This window comes from Blennius ocellaris, assembly GCF_963422515.1.
Source record: "Blennius ocellaris genome assembly, chromosome: 5".
In the NCBI taxonomy this organism is placed as follows: domain Eukaryota; kingdom Metazoa; phylum Chordata; class Actinopteri; order Blenniiformes; family Blenniidae; genus Blennius; species Blennius ocellaris.
The window spans coordinates 28,989,285-29,008,413 of NC_137654.1; the positions used below are offsets into that span (position 1 = coordinate 28,989,285).

The following is a 19,129-nucleotide window of genomic DNA, read 5'->3' on the forward strand; positions in this document are numbered from 1 at the left end:
CTATTAACTGACATTATTTAGTTGCCTCAAGTCTGGAGACGAGGCAAGTCAGGACTGCTCCTCCTCCTCAGGTACGACTCTCTCTCTCTCTCTCTCTCTCTCTCTTTCTCCCTCTCACACACACACACACACGCACACACACACTTTTTTCTCTTTTAAACTTCCATTCATCATCTTCATTTCCTGGCTTCTCTCAGTCACCCAAGACAGAGACAGACTTTTTAAATCCCCAAGAAAAACATGTTTTGTGACCTGAAAGTGTTGCTGTTAACCACCGTTGCTGGTTTGTGTGTGTGTGTGTGTGTGTGTGTTTACTGGCAGAGCCCCGGAGCCACTAACGTTTCACAGCATCTGTCAGAACTTGTAAAAAGCCTAAAAACAAACCCGAGGCGGCCGGGCCTCGGCAGAAAGAGCAGCCGGAGCTTTCGAACGGTGTCCGAGGAGCGTCGCTCCTAAATAAAATATTGTGCCGACGGGAGGTGGTGATTCATCCTCTGATCGCACCGCCGAAGAATGAAAAGGGCCACGGTGGAAAAGGGTGACACAGTGTGGAAGAATGAAAATGAGACTCTTGATTTTTCTTCTGCTGAAACGCTTGGGTTTGAGCAGGTCAGTCGGAACGCTGGTCGGTGCCGAGGGAAAATAAAAGGGAACTTGAAGGGTAAAGAGATAAGTGTGTGTGTGTGTGTCAATTGTGTATTAAGGCTTACGATGCGGCAGGAAAAGACCCCACACTTCCTCTTTGTCAATTACGATAATCGTCGTACAAAGAAGTGTGAAAGGCCGACTGTGCCGTCACGTTTCACTGATTCCTCCTGTTTCTGGTTCCATGCAAACAATTGAAGTCACTGAACTGTGGAGTTCCTCTCAGTCGTGAGCTGTCGAGGCCTCGAGGCTTTTCGAAGGGTTTGTTTAATGTCTGTAGCAAGTGGTGCAACCGCAGTAGACGTCCTCTCCCCGGTGGAACCACCTGTAGCCCCCCCCCCGCCCCCTCGACACAAACGCAAGTTGTACGCCTTGTGGTTCGACCCCTATTTTTAGGCTAGCCGAGACGCTACTGGAGCTATTTTTACACCAGTTCTGCAGCGTGACCGGCTGCAGGAGGCAACACATGCCAACTGGGGTTTTTTTTTTTTTTTTTTTTGTACTGTCCGCCGGTCGGGGGGGACGGCACAGCTGAGGGCGACCGGAGTGGAAGAGATGTGTTACAGTAAGACCCAACATGCTCTCTTTGACTCTTGGGAGGAAGTCGGTTTGGTCTGTGGCGGGAGGGAGGGTGTGTTTTTTTTTTTTCGGTTTTGTTTGCAGTAGTGAGAGTTTGTGGGGAGAGCTTGTTGAGTCGGGGTGCAGCAGTAGGTCAGCTCAAGTTTCCAGACTTGGAAGGATTTGCCTGCAGCGAAAACCCTCAAGTGTTTTGCTTTTTCTTTCTTTTTTTCTCTTGCCTTTGTGCAGAATTTCACCCCGTCGTCGGGGCAACGATGACTTCCCATGTTAAACTGCGAAAGGAGAAAGGCGGCACGGTGGATTATGACACACAAATCAAAGGTACGGCGAAATGCCTTTCTTTCTTTTAAAAGTCCCTGACGTGTTCTTCACTGTTAAGTCGTTGACGGTTTGCCGCCCTGCGGCCTCGAGGCTTTCGGAATGACTCATCTTCGTCTCCCTCGTCGCCCTCCCCCCCCCCCCGTCAGAGGTGCGCTGCCAACTTGTGGACCAGCTGAAAGTGTTGGACGTGCAACTGGAGCAGAAGAGCCAGCAGCTGCAGGACCTCTCCGACTACCTGCGGCGGCGAGGGGAGATCGAAAGCGAGTATTCCCGCTCCCTGGAGAAACTGGCCGAGAAGTTCACCTCCAGGATCAGGAAGTAGGCAAAAAAAAAAACCCCCTGCGAAAAAATGACACGCCGACGGCTTAGATTTTGACGCCGATCGTCGGGTTCCTTCTTTGTGAACGCCGCCAGGAAGGAGCCCAGCAGCCACTCGTCGGTAGCGCAGGTCTGGCTCGCCCTCCTCTCCCAGACCCGGCAGGACAGCCGCGACCACAACGGCCTGAGCGAGAGCTGCGGCGGCGTCCTGATCCAGCCGCTCGCCCACTGCCTGGAGTTCACCCAGCGCCTCGCCAAGAAGGTGAGCTCGCCGCTCGCCGCTCGCCGCCGCCGCCGCCGGCGGCGTTGCGTCGTCTCTGAACTCCTCTCTCCCCCTCCAGAGCAAAGACGTCTGCACTCAGCTCCAGGACGGTTTGCTCAAAGTGACCACGGAGCTGCAGACGGTAAGTGACCCTCTGACTCGCGTCGGACACTTTGCTTCCCGAACGAGCCGCGGAGGAAAAGCGGCGTGTGTGTGTGTGTTTGGTGCAGGCGTGGCGGACGTACTACCAGTACCACTCCGACTTCGTGAGCGCCGAGGGGAAGCTGAGGGAGGCCGAGAAGCAGAAGCAGAGCGCCAAGAAACTGGAGCGGCTGCTGGAGAAGGTTGGGATTGGACGCGGTGATTGGTGCTCGTTTCGCACGCGCGGCGCTGACCCGTCTTTGACCCGGCGTTGCAGCGACAAGGGAAAGTGAAGGAGATTCACCTGAAGTGCAGCAAGGCCCGAAACGACTACCTCCTCAACCTGGCTGCCGTCAACTCCTCCATGAACAAGTACTACCTCCAGGACGTCTCCACTCTGATCGACGTGAGTTCACGCCGTCGCTCCTCGTATTCCTTTTTTTTTTTTTTTGTTTGCTTTCATTCATTATGAAGAAGAAAAGGCATATAATTACACCGCATCCTGTTTTTGACTGAAAGGGAGCAGAAATATTCACTTTACTCTGCTTCTTTATCTCAATTAATCTTATTACAAATGAAAAGAATTCTTCCAAAAATAAACAAGTTCAGGACCAAAGGAACGCTGTGTTTTGGTAAAAGGACTCCAATCGAGACGCAAAAGATTGTAAAAACAAACAGGAGATAAAAAAAAAAAAGAAAAAGCGATTGAAACTTTTTTTTAAATTGAAATACAAGGAAATGACCGAAGAATCAAAGTGTTTATGTATTTATTTGTTTTTGCGTAATAGAATTCAGAACTCTACAGTTGCTTTGTTTTTCATTTCTAATGAGATTAATTGAGCGAAAGGGAGCAGAAATATTCACTTACTCTGCTCCTTTATCTCAATTAATCTTATTAGATTAATTGATCTCTGTCATCAACTGTTTTAATCGCTTTTTTTTTTTTTTTTTTTAATCTTTGTTTTAAGCATCTTTTGCGTCTAGATTACTCTCCAACTGGAGTCCATTTACCGAAATGCAACGTTCCTTTGCTTTGGTCCTAAATTAGTTTTAGATTATTTTTGGAAGATTTCAGTTCCTTTTTTAAATTATTATTTTCTGGTTTTGCAAATTAAATTTTTGAGCATTAATTGGTAGAAATTTCTTTACGAGCTTTAATACATTTAAAAATGATCCAGTTTCCACGCAGATTGACAAACTCTTAGTTGCTCAATACATTTTTTTTTTTTTTTTTTAATGCAAAAATCCCATCTACAAGCTTTTAAATGGTCGTTACTGTGTGATTTACGGTCAGATTTACTGCTCCACAGCTAATAATCCTGTTTCTAAAGCGGTCACTTGCGTCAGATGTTCCTGATTCTTCCCCTCGGAGCCGTTTTTCTCCTTGTCGACGTGTCGTTGCACTGTTTGGACACAATATTCGGACGCTGGTGACGTTAAATGACCGCGGCTCCGCTCCGTCCAGTGTGCGGACGTGGGGTACCACCTCTCTCTGGACCGGGTGATGCAGGCCTACCTGTCCAGGCGGTGGCGGGCCCAGAAGAACCTGAGCTCGGGTCTGCAGCAGCTCCAGGAGGCCGTGTCGGGCCTGGACCAGAACCGGGACAGGGACTCCCTCCTGCAGGACCACTGCGGCACCTTCTCCATGCCGCTGCGCTTCCCCTACCAGCCCCACGACGGCGACCAGGTGTGTGTGTGTGTGTGTGTGTGAGATTTCCCTGGTACGTACGCTGTGGCGGAGTTCCAGATGTTGCGTTTCTGTTGTCGCAGGTTTCCGAGGTCAGCGCAGAGTCCGAGATGAGAGGCGAGCTGGACGCCAGATTCAAACAGATCCAGACGCGACTGATCTCGGTCGCCCAGGAAACGGAGGAGGTGAAATGCGTCACGCGGCCTCGTTTACGTTTTGATTTATTCTCTCACGCATTCCGGGCCGTCTTCTGCCCCGCGGCCTGAATTCTGCGTTTTTCTTTTTTGGGCTTCGCTAAAGACGTGGAAAGAGAAGTGTTTAAAAAAAAAAAAAAAAGAAGGTGATTAATAAAACGGCCGTAAGAACAGGAACTTCCTCCTCCTCCTTTTTAAAACTGCTTCTCTCACTTTCTTTTGTTTGTTCTCAAGTGTATTTTTTTTCCTTTCTTTGGCGTTTCTGCCAAAGTGGCGAGAACGCTGTCGAAACATGTCGGAGGTATGCTGTAAAAACTTGCCTGAAGATGGGGAAAGATCATTTCTGTGACGAGATGTTCCACATCGGGGTTTGTGTCGGTGACAGAATCCCCACAATGCCCCCCCCCTCTCCCCCCCCAGGCCGGCGTGGGGATGTCTGCAGCCCGGACCTCCCTGCTGGACGGGATCGGCGACGACGACCTGGAGCCTCCGGCGGCGTCACAGGAGGACGGCGCCGAGAACAACGCGGCCAAACCCAGCGCCGCCCGGCGCCGAGCCAACCAGCAGGAAGTAGAAAACCTTTACTTCACCGTAAGTGGAGAATTTAAAGAGTGACTGGACATTGACGGAGGATGTGTGAACGTTTACTGGCGGAGGCTTCTGGCCTCTGCCGAGTCACGGTGACGAGGGAACGGCTCCAACTGATTCCATGTGGCGGTTTTGTTTTTTTTGTTTTTTTTTTGTTTTTTTTCAGAAAGTCCGAGAGTATCTCGTCGGCAGTTCCTTGGTGTCTAAACTGCAAGCCAAACACGATCTGCTGAAAGTAGCTGTGGAAAAAGGTTTCGCTTCTGCTTTTCACCCTGAACAGTCGCACTCAGCAAACTGCTGATCCTAAAGTTTGATTTCTTCTCTCCTAGCCGAAACGCCAAACGAGCACCAGCCGAGGTAAATCCACATCAAGTGAGTTTTGTTTTTGTTTTTTTCTTTTCGTTTATCGCGACTTCTCACTTCTTCTTTCAACTCGTCGTCAGACGGGTCCGGAGGAATCATTCCGCCGGCAATTTGCTCCACAACCACAGACTTTTCAATGGAGACATGTTGTCCTTCATACAGGTCGCTGCCGTCACAGTAATACAACAGATTTTAACCTTTTTTTTTTTTATGTTAATATATTCATCGGTGTTTGTTTTTTTTCTCAGGCTTCAGGACAACAAATTCCAATAGTTGTGGAAAGTTGCATTTGCTTCATTAATCTAAATGGTGAGTTTTCTTTAGTACTGTGTATTTAAAAGATAATCTAGATAATTAAGATAGAATAGGGGTTATGGATGGATGAGCAAGTTGCTTCTCCTTATTCTTTTTTAGAGAACAAATATATATTATGATTTTTTTTATTAGGAGGAAAGGCAGAGCAATACAGCGTCATTTCACATCCACAAGTTAAATAAAACCATACATTGAGATGCTTTGCAGTTTAAACTTATATTTATTATTCTGAAGAGAAAAGAAAAAATATTGTGAGGAAAACTTTTTACCTCCTTTGATCGTTTTTTGTTAATATAATTTTTTGTCATATGATTAGTACTAACAATATTGTTTTATTTGACAAACTCTTGAGTTCTGACTTTAAAAACTCTTGAGTTCTGACTTTAAAAACTCTTGAGTTCTGACTTTAAAAACTCTTGAGTTCTGACTTTAAAAACTCTTGAGTTCTGACTTTAAAAACTCTTGAGTTCTGACTTTAAAAACTCTTGAGTTCTGACTTTAAAAACTCTGAATTCTGAGAAAAAAAACCCCTCAGAATTCAGGGTTTTTTCCCCACAGTGGCCCTCATCCTCTTCCGTAGAAACCACCATAAAAATCAATATTCATTTGGTGCCACTTGTAGACTGAAGCCGTCTGTGCCTAACAAAGACTGTGTGGCCTTCAGGGCTCCACCATGAGGGGATATTTCGAGTGCCGGGGTCGCAGACGGAGGTCAACGCCCTGAGGGACGCGTTTGAGCGAGGTAGATTTGTGTGTGCGTGACCTGCGCCGCGCGGCGTGGAGCGTTAATAACGTGGGGCAGTTTGCTGTGTGGCCCCTCCCCCCCCCTTGCAGGAGAGGACCCGCTAGCTGAGCGCCGGTACGACCTGGACTCGGTGGCCGGGGTGCTGAAGCTGTACTTCCGCTGTCTGGAGAATCCGCTGTTCCCCGTCGACAGCACCGGCCAGCTGCTGGAGCACGCCCGTGAGTGCGGCGTGCCCCCCGCAGGACGCGTGGAACAAACAAAACCGCCTTTTAATAATAATAATAATCGTCTTTTTACAGAAATAAATAACGAGGCCGAGCGAGCGGCCCAGCTGAAAACGGTCGTCTGTTCGTACCCTGAACCCGTCATCGTCGTCATGAGATACCTCTTTGCATTCCTTCATCAGTGAGTGTTTTCTTCTTCTTCTTCTTTTTTTTTATTTTAGAATGAAGAAGGACTAAATTTCCTCTTGATGGAAGTGTTATTAGATCTGATGGAACTAAAGTCCAACAATAAAAAAAAAAAATAAAAAAAAGCTGTGACCATAGAAATGGAGTGATTTGAGGAACTGCTTCATGTTGGTAACTCGATTCCCGCTTGCCTCGTTTCTCGAAATCACCAATTTCTTAGTTTCGATGGTCATTTTCAACCGATCGGTAGAATTCGCTTCATGAACCGTCCTACTGAGTGGATTTCGAGTTTACGGGGGGGGGGGGGGGGACAACAACAAATGCATAATTAAAATTAGATTCTCACCTCAATAAAGTTCAAATTGCCAAGTTTTATAGACGACCTCTATCCCGCCTGTGATCGACGCCGTGAAGCCCCGCCCACCCAGACGCACACATTCTGCTCAGGCCCGTCATTTAATACTTACTGATCAGAACTATTTGCCTCAATCTCGCCATGTACCGACTGCTCTATTTGGGATTTCACCTCTCACCCTGTCATTCCTGAAATCGGGGCCGTTTTGTAGCTTTTGGCACTTTATTGACTCGACGTTTGATTCCTGAAGTAGAAATCACCGGACGTTGCTGAACTTTATCAAAATCGTCTGCACATTAAATATTTCTCTGACAAAATTCAGTCTGACACGGAGGCACATGTGGAGAGCCTGGTGTTTACTGATGTTTACTTTGTTCTACATCTATAGTTTTCTTTTGTTTGGACTTTTTGTTTTGTTTTGTAAGGAAGAGAGTGTGTGTGTGTGTGTGTGGGGGGGGGAGGGGGTTGTGTTCTTTTTCCTTAGAATTATGAGTTTAAAGTCAAAATTCTGACTTTGTTCTGAGAGAAATAAAATTAATAAATAAATATTTAAGTAATAAATATGTAAAATAAATTGTTCTTACAAAAAATAATAGGACTTTTGAGTTAAACTTAGAATGCAGACTTTTTGCTAAGTTGTATTTTTCCCCCACAGTGGCCCTAATCCTCTTCCATTCTTTATTTCAACTTTCTTTTAACATTTCCAGTATCAATTTTGCGACTTTTAAAACTTAAATAAAAAAAAAAAAAATTCAAAGTAACCGGGGTTTAAAACAATAGATTCTAATAAATCCTTGTATTGAATGCGCTCCCTCAAAATGTAAAACCTGCTCTCCGCCTGCTGCTGTTCGACTTCACCCCTCTTTCTTTCCTGATTCTGTGTCTCTGTGCCTCCAGCGTGTCTCAGTACAGCGACGAGAACATGATGCAGCCGTACAACCTGGCCGTGTGCTTCGGCCCCAGCCTGCTGCGGGGGGATCAGGACGACGACGACGCCGCCGTGGCCCTGCAGCCGCAGATCAACGCGCTGGTGAAGAGCATCATCGTCCAGCACGAGAGCGTCTTCCCCGGTCCGGGCGAGGTGGACGGGCCGCTGTACGAGAAGTGCATGACGCTGGAACAGGACGACTGGTAGGAAGCGGGGGGACGTCGTCTTTAACCGAGACGGTTGTCACGCTTTAGATCTCACCTGGAGACGTTTGCCTTCCACAGTGAGGCGGTGATGGAGGAAGGGGAGGCGGAAGCGTGTCACGCCCACGGTAAAGACGGCGTTTTCATTTTAAAACGTCGATCACGTTTCAATAATAATATTTCCAATGTCTGCTGCAGATCTGGAGAACCACAGCTCATCCACGTCTGCAGCGGGTAAAAGACAGAGAGCCAACAGCAGCGGCTCCGTGGAGCACGGCAGGGCGTCAACAGGGGGCGCCGTCGCTGCAGCTGGGAAAACCATGCTTCACATTCCAGTCGGGCCTCAGTGCAGACCCAGGAAGGTGAACTCTCCGGGTTTTGTGCACAGAGAGTGAGTAAGCACCAGATCACTAGATGTGCTGCTTACATTGCCTACATGTGCTAAATGTTTTCTTATCTTTTGTGTTGTTTTTTTTTGTAGAAGTCGGCTGCAGTCCACTGAAGATGTGGCTGTTCAAGTAGACAAGGTCGGTTTTATTTCTCATTTAATTTTCAGTTAATCACGTATACTCAACTCAACAAAACAATTACTACTACAAATGGAAACCATGTCAACAAAAGCCAATTTTAATGGAACCCTCAGGAACAACATACAGTGAATTGTCCCAAGTAACTTCTCCGGCTGATGCATTGTGGGTGTTTTTACGAGCTCATGCTCGTTTGATATTTTTCATAACGGCATCGACGATATCTTGGCTCAGGTCTCAGTACTTTGTCTACTCTTAAGAAATGTCTGTTTCTATTCACATTTTTTCACCATTTTCTTGTTGAATTTATTATGAACGTAAACGGGTTCATTTATGGTTTTGCGTTGTATTTTAACATTTTGCTGACAGTTGTCAGTTTGTAATGAAAATCATCCAGTAGCTCTGCTGGATTAGAATGGCTTCACGAGATTTCTGGGTACCTTTACGACCAAACGGAAGCGTCTCTGTTCAAAAGCCTGTTTCACCGCCTGGGATTATTTACTTTTCCAGGAGGTGTGCCGCCAGATGGATTCGGTCTTCAAGGAGCTTCTTCAGAAACAAACGCTGCAGGATCCGTCGGCCGAAGCCGTCCAGGGAAGAGGGAAGCGGGACGGACGCAGAGGGAAATGAGGGGCGGCTCTTCAGAGCCGCCGATCCTCCGGACTGAGAGGACGGACATCGAGGAGGGAGGGGATGACGCTAATGAAAGCTGAGGCGTCGTGTCAAGAGGCTCTGACGGCAGCTTTCGGCACATCTATTTCTAGAGAACAGATCGTGACCCCACGACCCCCGTCCGACATCCGTTGCGATTGCTTTAGGCCTATTTCAAGGCTCTTTTCAATTCATTCTTTTCTGCAGCAGATTCACGTTCCGACGGCAAACTGGCAGCGTGACGTTAGAAACTGGATTACTTGAAATGCACTGCGTTTTGTACAGCTGAATGTCGATTATGCAACTTTATGTCGGTGTTGACTTTCACATGTTCAAAGTTTGACTTGTATTCTGTCATTTGCAAGTTCACAAGTCTGCAAACATACACTGGCCGTCAACATGAGTCAACAGGGAAAACTGTGAATATTGTAGCTGTTTCTGAATTTGTATATATGAAATATTTCTAATTTTGACAGATGAATTGTCTGTACATGTTGATTTGTCAATAAATGGCCCATTCTAATTTTTGTGTACTGGAAAGGAAGGCACGTGTTTAACTTTATTATGAAGTGGGATACTTTCATAAATAAAAATCAGGCTTATTCAGCAGTTGTTCAATCAGCATTTTATAACTCCTCCAGGAATCAATGGGGTGTTAATTGACCGGAGTAAATGTTTTGTCCCTTTAGCTTTTTGTGGGTCTTTTGGGGTCTCGTATTAGTTGAAAGTCTATTTAAAATCTTGAGCAGATGGTGCAGGAGTGCTGATCTCCCTGAAGATGCACACGTTAGAAATAGACTGGACATTTTTGACTGCCTGACTTTACAATGTCCTTGTTTTCATCTTGATAATTGAGTCAGAAGTAAAAGTTGTGCTTATTAATTACTCCTTCATTGCTGCTCATGCCTCGTCAATATGTTTTGTAAAGGCCTTTGTCAGAGCAGTTGTGGCTCAGTCTGTAGAGTTGGTTGATTTTCCAGTTCCATGTTGTGGTTTGATTTCTCCATCTTTCTCTATGCATGTGTTGGGAGTATCCTTGAGTATGACACTTGACCCCAAACTGCACCAAATAAGGGTCCTCACCTGTGAAACAATAGCACGAGCCAGTGCACCACTGAAGTGGAATTGCAGAGTGCAGAGTTCCAAAAGTGTTCTATATGCATATCATGAGACTGTAATTATTTTAAATATCCTTTGTGGCAAGAGGGAACAGTTAATACTTTAAGTGTAATTTTAGAAAGCTTATGTTTTGCCCTTGACATGTTGGCAGTGCTCATTGAGCTGGTGGTGAGGTGAAGTATTCTATTCATATTTAGACATTTTGCAAGTGGCAAAGACATCGTTTTTTGGTATTTATTTCATCAAACGATATTGCTATTTACACATGGCACAGTAACATTGTTTTACATTTCTGTCAGCCAATAGACAAGTGTCACAAAATGCAAGAATATATATATATATATAATAACTGAAGCATAGATAAGGAAGAGGCTAGAATAAACAAACATGCAAGATTAAGTGAAAAAAGGCGAAGGTTTCTCTGTTAAGTTTTACAACATTCTTTTTCACCATAAATTTCAAATATGAAAAATAGTTACAGAATTGTGTATATAAAAGTTTCCACTAATGGAAATTTTGTCAATGGCCAAATCATGAATGGAAGCCATAACAGGTATACTAAATAAAATAAAATAAATCTTTTTTTTTAAGATTAGAAAGATGGTCAAATTTGCAAAAACAAGCAGCTATGCAAGTCGATCATAAAAAGCAGCATTCCTAAATGTACAGTCAAAAAAAAAAGATGTCAAGTTGTTTCGACTGATCAAAATGTGAGAGAAAAAATTTCTTCCGAGTCTGGGACTCGAACCGGCGACCAGCGGCTTGCGTGAGTCCACGTTTACGTTCAGATGACGTGTCGACGGAGACGCTTTTCCCCCCCAAGATGCACCGCGGCGCTCTGGGCCACGTCAGAGTACGCAAGCGCAGTGGTGTCTGCGGCGGTGCGCTGAGGTGGACTTCTTTTCCGGTCACTTCAAGCAGCAAACAACACTGAAGCCCTCCGACAAACCCTCCAGACGCCAACATGATCCGGATAGCAGCTTTCCTCGCTCTGCTGGTGGTCGCCTGCTCGGGTAGGTCAACAAAGAGCCGCTGGTGGAGAATTAAACGAGTTAAAAAAATTGAATAAACGCGTAAAGCTAACCAGCTTTTAGCTAGTAGCTCATTCAGCCAGTCGGGTCGTTCTGCCAGCGTGTGAATGTGACAGAGTATGAAACTCGGGAGAAGGTTTACCTGCTCTTATCCAGCTCGTATGTTAAATTAACTTCACGTCTGTGCTGACAGGAGAGAGCTGCACCGACCCCGTCATCACCCCGTCGGCCTACACCACCTCGGACGCCGTCATCTCGTCCGAGTCCGTGTTCATCGTGGAACTCAGTCTGGCCTGTGCGAACGGAGCCCAGGTGACGTGAACTCGAGAGATCCACGCGCGGAACATCTGCTCGTGGCGATACTCATTCTCGCCGTGTGTTTTCTGTGCAGAGCGTGACTCTGTACGCGGACGTGAATGGACGACAGTTCCCAGTGACCAGAGGCCAGGACGTTGGGAAGTATCAGGTAGCGTTTCTTCACGATGAAGACTCTTTTTCTCAGTCTGCCTGTTGTGCTTATCACATCTGGACACCTCCACATAAAGTCACCGTCAAAGGTTCAGAGTACAGCAGGTTAACTGGTGATGGCCCCACACTACCACCAATGTAATATTAGATTCCAACATGGAAAAACAATTTTCGGATGGACTAGAGACAATAAGTTGCCTGTATTGCATGCATCATATACAGTCATTTGCATTTCCTTCAGGGTTTCCCATTGACGTTCTGGTGGCTGTTCTTGCACAATTTAAGGCCACGTGTGCTCTCTGGGTGTTATCTTACCCAGGCCTGGTGTACAACACAAATAAGTTGACTTCTCAGGACTTAACTTGTTGTTTTCATACACATTCACAGTCGCTTAAAGTCATCTGTCTCTATTTCAAGACTAATAGGTTGTATGAGTGTCCAGTTAAACACCAGAAATTAATAGTTTTCAGTGGGATTCCCACATAATATAATCAGAATGGTAACTGGGATCCTGACGGGTTCGTCATGGAAATGCCTATATTTTCACGAAACCAAACAATTTTGGGCATAAATGACAAATACAATAAAGTCATTTTAATGAAACCGTCTGATGTAAAATAAAGGGACATGTCTCTCAAAAGAACTTCTATAACCGTTCCATTATGTATTTGCATGTAGTGCACTAAAAAAAAATACAATTTGCTCAGTGTTTTGGCTGAAACCATTTACCAGCAGGAAGATCACCTTTTTTTAATCCATTGATCATTGATCCCAATCCAATCCATCAATCTTTTAGTTTCTTTTTTTTTCTTCTTCCAACACAAATTCTTCCTCTGTCAATAAAATGATTTTATCCCCCATGTCTTTTCCTCCTCCGCTGATTTATAGACAGAAAATGTTTGTAGCATTTATAAAACCAGGCAGTTTATCCATCCAATGTCCGATCGGGACATTTTCTGGTAAAAGAAATGATTCCGTTGAAGAGAACGTCTCGACCGACTGGGTTGAAAGAAAAAGAAACCGGCCATTGCTCAGCAGAAGTTTTTCCTCCCGCCAGGTTTCGTGGAGTCTTCCTCACAAGCAGGCCAGCTCCGGGACGTACCAGGTGAAGTTCTTCGACGAGGAGTCCTACAGCGCCCTGCGCAAGGTCGGCGTCCGTTCACCTCGAGCTCATTAAACGTGATGCGATTTCAATCGGGGGCGTTTCTAAACCAACCCGTCGGTGTGCCTGCTGCTTGTTTCAGGCCCAGAGAAACAACGAGGACGTAAACGCCATCCAGCCTCTCTTCTCCGTCAACATTGACCACCGGGTGAGTCTCCGACCGCGGGAAACGAAATGGACGCACTCGAATCGTAGCCGCTTGTCGTTACTTTAACGAATTGCCGGATTAATCGAGTGTGTAAGCGATGAACCCTCCTCCAGCTTCACTTTGTCCCCAACCAGCTGAGGGCTGTTTTTTTGTATCGCATGCAGCAGTTTTCAGGGAAAATCCGTTAAAAATTCCTCGGGAGTGGCTAAAGAGACGTTTCCCTCGAAATTCTGGAACGTTTCGCGAGTAGATTTGAGGATCTTTACCTCCCGGGTTTCCAGAAACACTCCTCAAAAACACTGGAAGGTAGCTTTTTGTTCTGTAAAGTGAAGTGTAAACAGTCAACTATAAGTTCATTGCTTCACGTCACATGTTGACCAAGAAGATGAGATTTTATTTGGTGCGATCCACCGGGAGGACTTGTTTCCATGTTCTGACCTTGTTGTCTGTCAGAGGGGAATCCTTCAGCTGCTCTGCTGATTGTAAACAAACCATCAACCTCTGCAGCTGCTTGGATTTGTTTTATCGGATGAATCACTTCATTTGTCAAAAAATAAATTAAACGCGCTCATAAGGTACTGTCTGTTCGACATGTCGTTTGGGGACGCGGCTGCTAATGTGTGTTTTGGTATCAAGTCAACACAATCCACTGGATCTTCATTTGCATGATCAAAAAGGAGTAAGATGAAGTAAACAGAGTATTTACTCCTACCCCTCAAACACTAAATCCCTGTCGACCACTCGGGTGATGAAAGTTCTTTGAAATGTAATTTACCACCAACGGTTGCACAGATGCTAACAATAAATTCTGGTACATTTTGATGCAATATTCTACACTGAACAAGCAAACCCTCACAAAGATCAACTGTTGTCCTTCTCAAGAATCGGTCCTTTGTCCTATTTTTAAAACTGAATTATACTTGATATTTGTTTTATCTCCATTACTGATTTGTTCCACTGCTTTACTCCACGCTTTTCGGGGTCGTGCGCACGTTCTAAATCTTGGAATTGAATTTTCCTCTAAAGTCATGACTAGTCACTGTGTGACCCAATTAATTTTTTGCTTTGTAAAATATTTGAATGGCATTGAACTCCACCAGATCAATGGGTTTTAATGTTTCACTGTCAAATCATTTGATTGCTCCCATCATTTCGCCTAAATATTTTCAAAACGCTAATTTGCAGCGATTTGTCATTTATAAAACTCCCCGGTTGACCTGATTTAAACTATAACCCCCACCCCCCCCTCCCCCCCTTCCACGACAGGGTGCGTGGAACGGTCCGTGGGTATCGACGGAGGTGGTGGCCGCTCTCGTCGGCATCCTGTTCTACTACTTGGCTTTCACTGCCAAAAGCACCATCCAAGCATAAAGAGCTCCACAGTCACTTCCTCGCCACCGGATCGTCGAAGGACTGACGCGGTGGTGCCCCCGGCCAGCGATCCGTTAATCAGTGCCGTGACGCGGAGGACTCCACTCTCTCGCTCCTGCTGCACTGGGCCAAGGACAAAAAAAAAAAACGTGGCAGTCTTTGTGTTTCCTTTTTTTATTCGGACTGCGTCTGTGTGCGATCAGTCTTAATTTACAGTTTTGAGTGTGGATGGATGGGATTTTGTAATTTTAATTTTATTTTTTGGGATGGACATCCAGACCGATGAAATTAATGAGCATACAGTTTTGATGAACAAACGACGCAGCTGCCGGTGTGGACGGTCGGACTCGTGCAGATCCTCGGAACACCAATAAACAGGAGGTCAAGCCGTTCCAACTTGTGTAAAAGGCCGATGTTGTGGCTGCTCGGAGCGAACCGAACGGACATGTCACTTCCAGGAAAATGAATAAATGGCTGGTTTTCCCTCCGGTGTACCGTGATGTTCTTGAGATAGTCCAGCGACAGTCTGCTCTTCTGTTAATTACTTTTACTTGGACGACCAATGGGAAAAATGCATGATCTCTTATCCCGCAGGAGTAAGTCACATCCGTTTAGAACCGTCGGTTTCCAGGCCATCGATCCGTCTCCAGAGGTCCTCGTGCACAAAACATTGCAGATATTCTTTTTAAGAGTTTACAGTCTCTGTCCTTGGGATATGATTCAATGAAAGGTCATCGGCTGTACAAATACAAGAGTCTTAAGTACGGCAGATAAGATAAGATCGCTCGTAGTTAAAAGTATTAAAGTAATAAGCCTCTTTATGTAAACAGGCCCGGATAAGACGCTGCGGTTGAATTCTCGGTGGAAGAGCTGGTCGTTCTCATCCGCAGATGCAGAGCGGAGCTTGTCCCTGCAGAATTTCCCCCCCCCGATAATCGAGAGCAGATACGTGTTGGAACTCGGCAGCTTGTCAAACTTTCCTCTCCCGTTTCTTTTGGATCCTGTGAATCTTTCTTCGGTATCTGCAGTACCACATGGAGCCACACTGTGGCAGCTCCCTGCTGCTTTTCTTCAGGCCTCTTGTCGTCGGGTCTGAAACGGACAAGTGAGTTCTACTCGCTCAGTGTGAATTATGTTCCCAACGTGACGTCTCTAAAGCTGTTTAAGCTCCGCTTCTCGTCTCCACTTGTGCAGGATTTATGGGCCGTCCGCAGCAAACTGCTGCTGAAGTTTCCCAGTTAGAGAGAGATTTAAACTTGGCCTGTCTATTTCTGTCTGTGTCCCGCATCAGGCGTTTGCAACCGCCGACTCGTCGGCCGCTGGCTTTAACTTGTGAGACGCCAGCGCCACTGCAGCCCTGCCGCTCACTCCCACCAGCTTAATGGCAGTAACACAATCTGCACGCGGAAATACTGTAAAGAACACAAGTTTCTCGGATTTCTGAGTTTTGTTTCCTTTGGATTTGACCTCACGTGGTTGAAAGCACATCTCGATTTTTTTTTTTTTTTTTTGTGTGTGTGTGTTCTGGCACATCACAGTGGTGTTGATTTAAAGAGGCCACATGAATACGCCCCGGCAGACACCTATCGGATTCATTGAAGTCGGTAAGTAAATGGCGGAGTCGTGCTCCGCAGATCAATAGCTGCCCAACGTAACAGTATCGTACCTTCATAAAGGTAGACTATGAGCTGGAATCCTTCACGTTCCCTTTACGTGGGGGTTGAACTTCCTGCAGAATCCCCCTTCGGGGCAAACCGGTCTTAACCTACACAATTCCTACAAAACCATTCTCTTAAGGTGGTTATTTGACACCTGGGGAACATAAAGCTGTCTGGAACCTCAACCTGCACCCGCAGTGTCATTTTAACCACCCGCCCATAAGCTAAAGCATCCATTTCGCTCACATATTCCGTCTGAACGCTGGAAAGAAATCAACCCGTTTATTAGAGGTTGAAGTGCCATTTTTCATCCGTACCACTAATCTCCCTTCTGAGTGCTGGTGGGACCAATACCGAATAAAAAAAAAAAAAAACCCAGAACGTCCACGATTTGAATGTGGCTTGAACATCAGATCTGTCATACTATCACCGACTCTCTCAGCAGTTCTGGAAAATTATTTTCATTTCAAGACGTTTTTGCAGCTGTTTCAAACCGCCGTTACAAACCGCAGAAAGTACAATCGTATTCTGACATCGTTATGATTCCTGACCTCCCAGTGAGCAGAATCACACAATTTAATTCACTTTAGGTAAAATAATGTACTGGGTGACGAGATAAAGGGGGCCCAGTGCACAGCCCTGTGGGACGCCGGAGGTTTTCATTACCAAACCGCCTCCTTCAGGACGTCTTCCCAATGAAACTGCAGTTCCACATCTTTGTGAAGTTTTTTTTGGCTCTTTCAGCTTTACCTCGACAAAGTTTTTCATAGTTTTATTGCATCAGTCCCTTGTGGCTTTTATGTGTCTCGGGAACATGAGGCAAAGCTGAAGAAACAACCTCCTAACGACTTATTGGATTCACTTTATTGTACCAGATTTCGGTTTTGTATGTCGCTCACGCTCCACTTTTCCACGCCGTCGTGTCAAAGAGGTGTCTGACCAAACCTCACGATGTCCCCGACTCAGCGGTTTCGATCCAAGAAGTTCCAATCTGTCAATCTGGCTTCCAGCTCCACGGGACCTATTAGAGTGTGGGAATCAGGGCCCGGCTGGGTGGAGGGATATAAATGGAACGAACAAACAAACATTTTAGACATCCACACGAGCTTCTTCCTTCTCCTTCTCCTTGTGCGATAAAAGCTCCCCGTTCCACCGCACACACGTCAGCCACCACAGCTGAATGAAATATTTGGGGATGTAGCTGTTATCTTTTCAGACTGAACGCGCTCACAGGAAGCCACAATTTATTCTGTCATTGAAGGATTGTTTGGCCAAAGGAGTTTTTTTTTTTTTTTCCTGTTTCAGTCACTTAATTTCCAACGAATGTCAACAAACACGACGTGGGGTTTAAATCTTGATTCGCTAAAGGCGTCGTCCGTTGGAAAGGGATCTTTCTATCTTTGCGGGGTCCGAAGCAGAAGACATAGGGGGCGTTTGAGATGAACGGTCTCACACATGTGAGGGTTACGATACGGTCTTAGTTCACAGTTGGGTTAACTGGGGCTTAGACAGCTTCAGTTTTAAGGTTTGTGTGGGAGATGAGGACTGCACTGTGTCAACACACATGCTGGAAGGGGGTATTTCTTTCTTTTTGAGGCCCGTAAACAGGAGTGAGAGTGAAAAATATTAATTTTTCTGGCAAAGGTTACAGATTTACTGTGATCCCAGAGAACATAAGCAGATGGAGGAAACGGGAGTCGTTTGAATTAGGAATCTTGCGTGCGACGGCGCTCTTCGTCCACCATGGAAAGATTAAATGGAGCGCTGAGTGTCCACAAGCACAAATTATCATGGAGGTGGAGGTGTTGGTATAAGAAGCTACCAAACATACTGGAGAGAGATGAGTTATCACTGAGTCAACGTGTTTAAAAAAACAACAAAAAAAAACCAAGTGTAAGGAAGTAGAAACACATGATCAGAAACTGCGATAAGACTGTAAAGGAAACTGGAGGAATTTAGCCAAGAAAGCACTTCTCAGCACGACAACACTGCCAAAGAATGAGTCGTTTATTTCTCCTTTTCAAACATGTGATATACAGACGCAATCATAAACAATGCTTTCATTAAGTACCCAGATGGTTTTTACCATTTGTTCTATAGATCGTCACCGCCATAGGAGGACGGGTTCATGCAGTTTGTCTGCCTTTGGCTGCTTTTAACAGGTTTCTGTTTAGATATTCAGCAATTTGCTTTATCATTGTTATCATAAAGATTTGATCGTAATAACTACGTATGTACACAACCAGGTGGGGTTGTATTTGTATGTCTACATACAGAATATAAGGACAATAAGAATATAGGGAACGACTATAAAAGGTCACGTTTATTTAACAAGCCAATAATAATTGAGTTTTACAGCTGGATGAGGAAGCTGAAGGTTCCCCATGTGAGCTTAACGTGTCACTAAATACTTGGTGGTGATAAAAATGGAGGAAATAAAAAGCTGTGCCTCGTTTCGTCAGGTCCATGTACGTGATCTTGAGTGTTCCCTCGGTTCTTGATGTGAAGTCACATGAGGGAACATGAGGAGTTTGTTTCCAAACGTTATAAACCACTCAACATTTTCCATTAATCCCAATTTTTCGGTTGAAAGATTGAGTTATTTTCTGACTAAAGTTAATTACGGTGTTGCCATTGATGTCCAAAATGAGATTTTGGCGGTTAAAGTACGGCTTTTCCGTAAAAACCCACTATTATATGGAAATATTAATTGTTCGCTGTCAGGCCTTTTTGTTCACTTCTTAACAAATCATTCAAGTTTCACGCTAAGATGTCGCAACATGCTCATTCTTCCACTTCTAAAAACAGTTCCTGTTCAACATTAAACAGTAGTCCATTGAAAAGAATCTCACGGTGGTTCATTCTCCACCAGGTGACAGGAAAAAAACAACTTTACCAGCTTCCGAGCAACATTTTCATCCGTGTGAAGCTTTTTTTTTT

At 45.3% G+C, this 19,129-nt stretch overlaps 2 protein-coding genes across 4 annotated transcripts; both read left to right on the plus strand.

Annotated features, from left to right (window-relative positions):
* The first annotated feature begins 31 nt into the window (after nt 1–31).
* arhgap4a (Rho GTPase activating protein 4a) lies at nt 32–9,776 on the plus strand. 3 transcript variants are annotated; one of them, XM_080497494.1, is made up of 22 exons: nt 32–71; nt 1,453–1,545; nt 1,692–1,863; nt 1,960–2,125; nt 2,205–2,267; nt 2,356–2,469; nt 2,544–2,672; nt 3,732–3,953; nt 4,037–4,138; nt 4,568–4,738; nt 4,902–4,986; nt 5,065–5,092; nt 5,179–5,260; nt 5,347–5,407; nt 6,078–6,155; nt 6,248–6,376; nt 6,458–6,563; nt 7,821–8,054; nt 8,136–8,182; nt 8,253–8,445; nt 8,536–8,581; nt 9,092–9,776. In XM_080497494.1, exons 2-22 carry the CDS (start codon nt 1,479–1,481, stop codon nt 9,209–9,211), a joined length of 2,415 nt encoding a protein of 804 aa, XP_080353620.1. In that variant the 5' UTR covers nt 32–71; nt 1,453–1,478; the 3' UTR covers nt 9,212–9,776. The 3 variants fall into 3 exon arrangements, with proteins under 3 accessions (XP_080353620.1, XP_080353619.1, XP_080353621.1); XM_080497493.1 differs by lacking the exon at nt 32–71 and adding an exon at nt 1,167–1,210; XM_080497495.1 differs by lacking the exons at nt 32–71; nt 4,037–4,138 and adding an exon at nt 1,167–1,210.
* Nucleotides 9,777–11,224: 1,448 nt separating this feature from the next.
* ssr4 (signal sequence receptor, delta) lies at nt 11,225–15,015 on the plus strand. The gene is made up of 6 exons (XM_080497225.1): nt 11,225–11,364; nt 11,576–11,694; nt 11,774–11,848; nt 12,908–12,997; nt 13,095–13,160; nt 14,427–15,015. The coding sequence occupies exons 1-6, from the start codon at nt 11,316–11,318 to the stop codon at nt 14,529–14,531; spliced, it is 504 nt and encodes a 167-aa protein (XP_080353351.1). The 5' UTR covers nt 11,225–11,315; the 3' UTR covers nt 14,532–15,015.
* The last annotated feature ends 4,114 nt before the right edge of the window (nt 15,016–19,129 follow it).

Excerpts from the sequence above, each read along its gene's own strand:
- arhgap4a (XM_080497493.1), top strand. Across the intron at positions 1,546-1,691 it reads TTATGACACACAAATCAAAG|AGGTGCGCTGCCAACTTGTG; the intron begins GTACGGCGAAAT and ends CCCCCCCGTCAG. Across the intron at positions 8,183-8,252 it reads GGAAGCGTGTCACGCCCACG|ATCTGGAGAACCACAGCTCA; the intron begins GTAAAGACGGCG and ends TGTCTGCTGCAG.
- ssr4 (XM_080497225.1), top strand. The coding sequence starts at position 11,316 with ATGATCCGGATAGCAGCTTTCCTCGCTCTGCTGGTGGTCGCCTGCTCG. Across the intron at positions 11,849-12,907 it reads AGGACGTTGGGAAGTATCAG|GTTTCGTGGAGTCTTCCTCA; the intron begins GTAGCGTTTCTT and ends TCCTCCCGCCAG. Across the intron at positions 12,998-13,094 it reads CCTACAGCGCCCTGCGCAAG|GCCCAGAGAAACAACGAGGA; the intron begins GTCGGCGTCCGT and ends TGCTTGTTTCAG.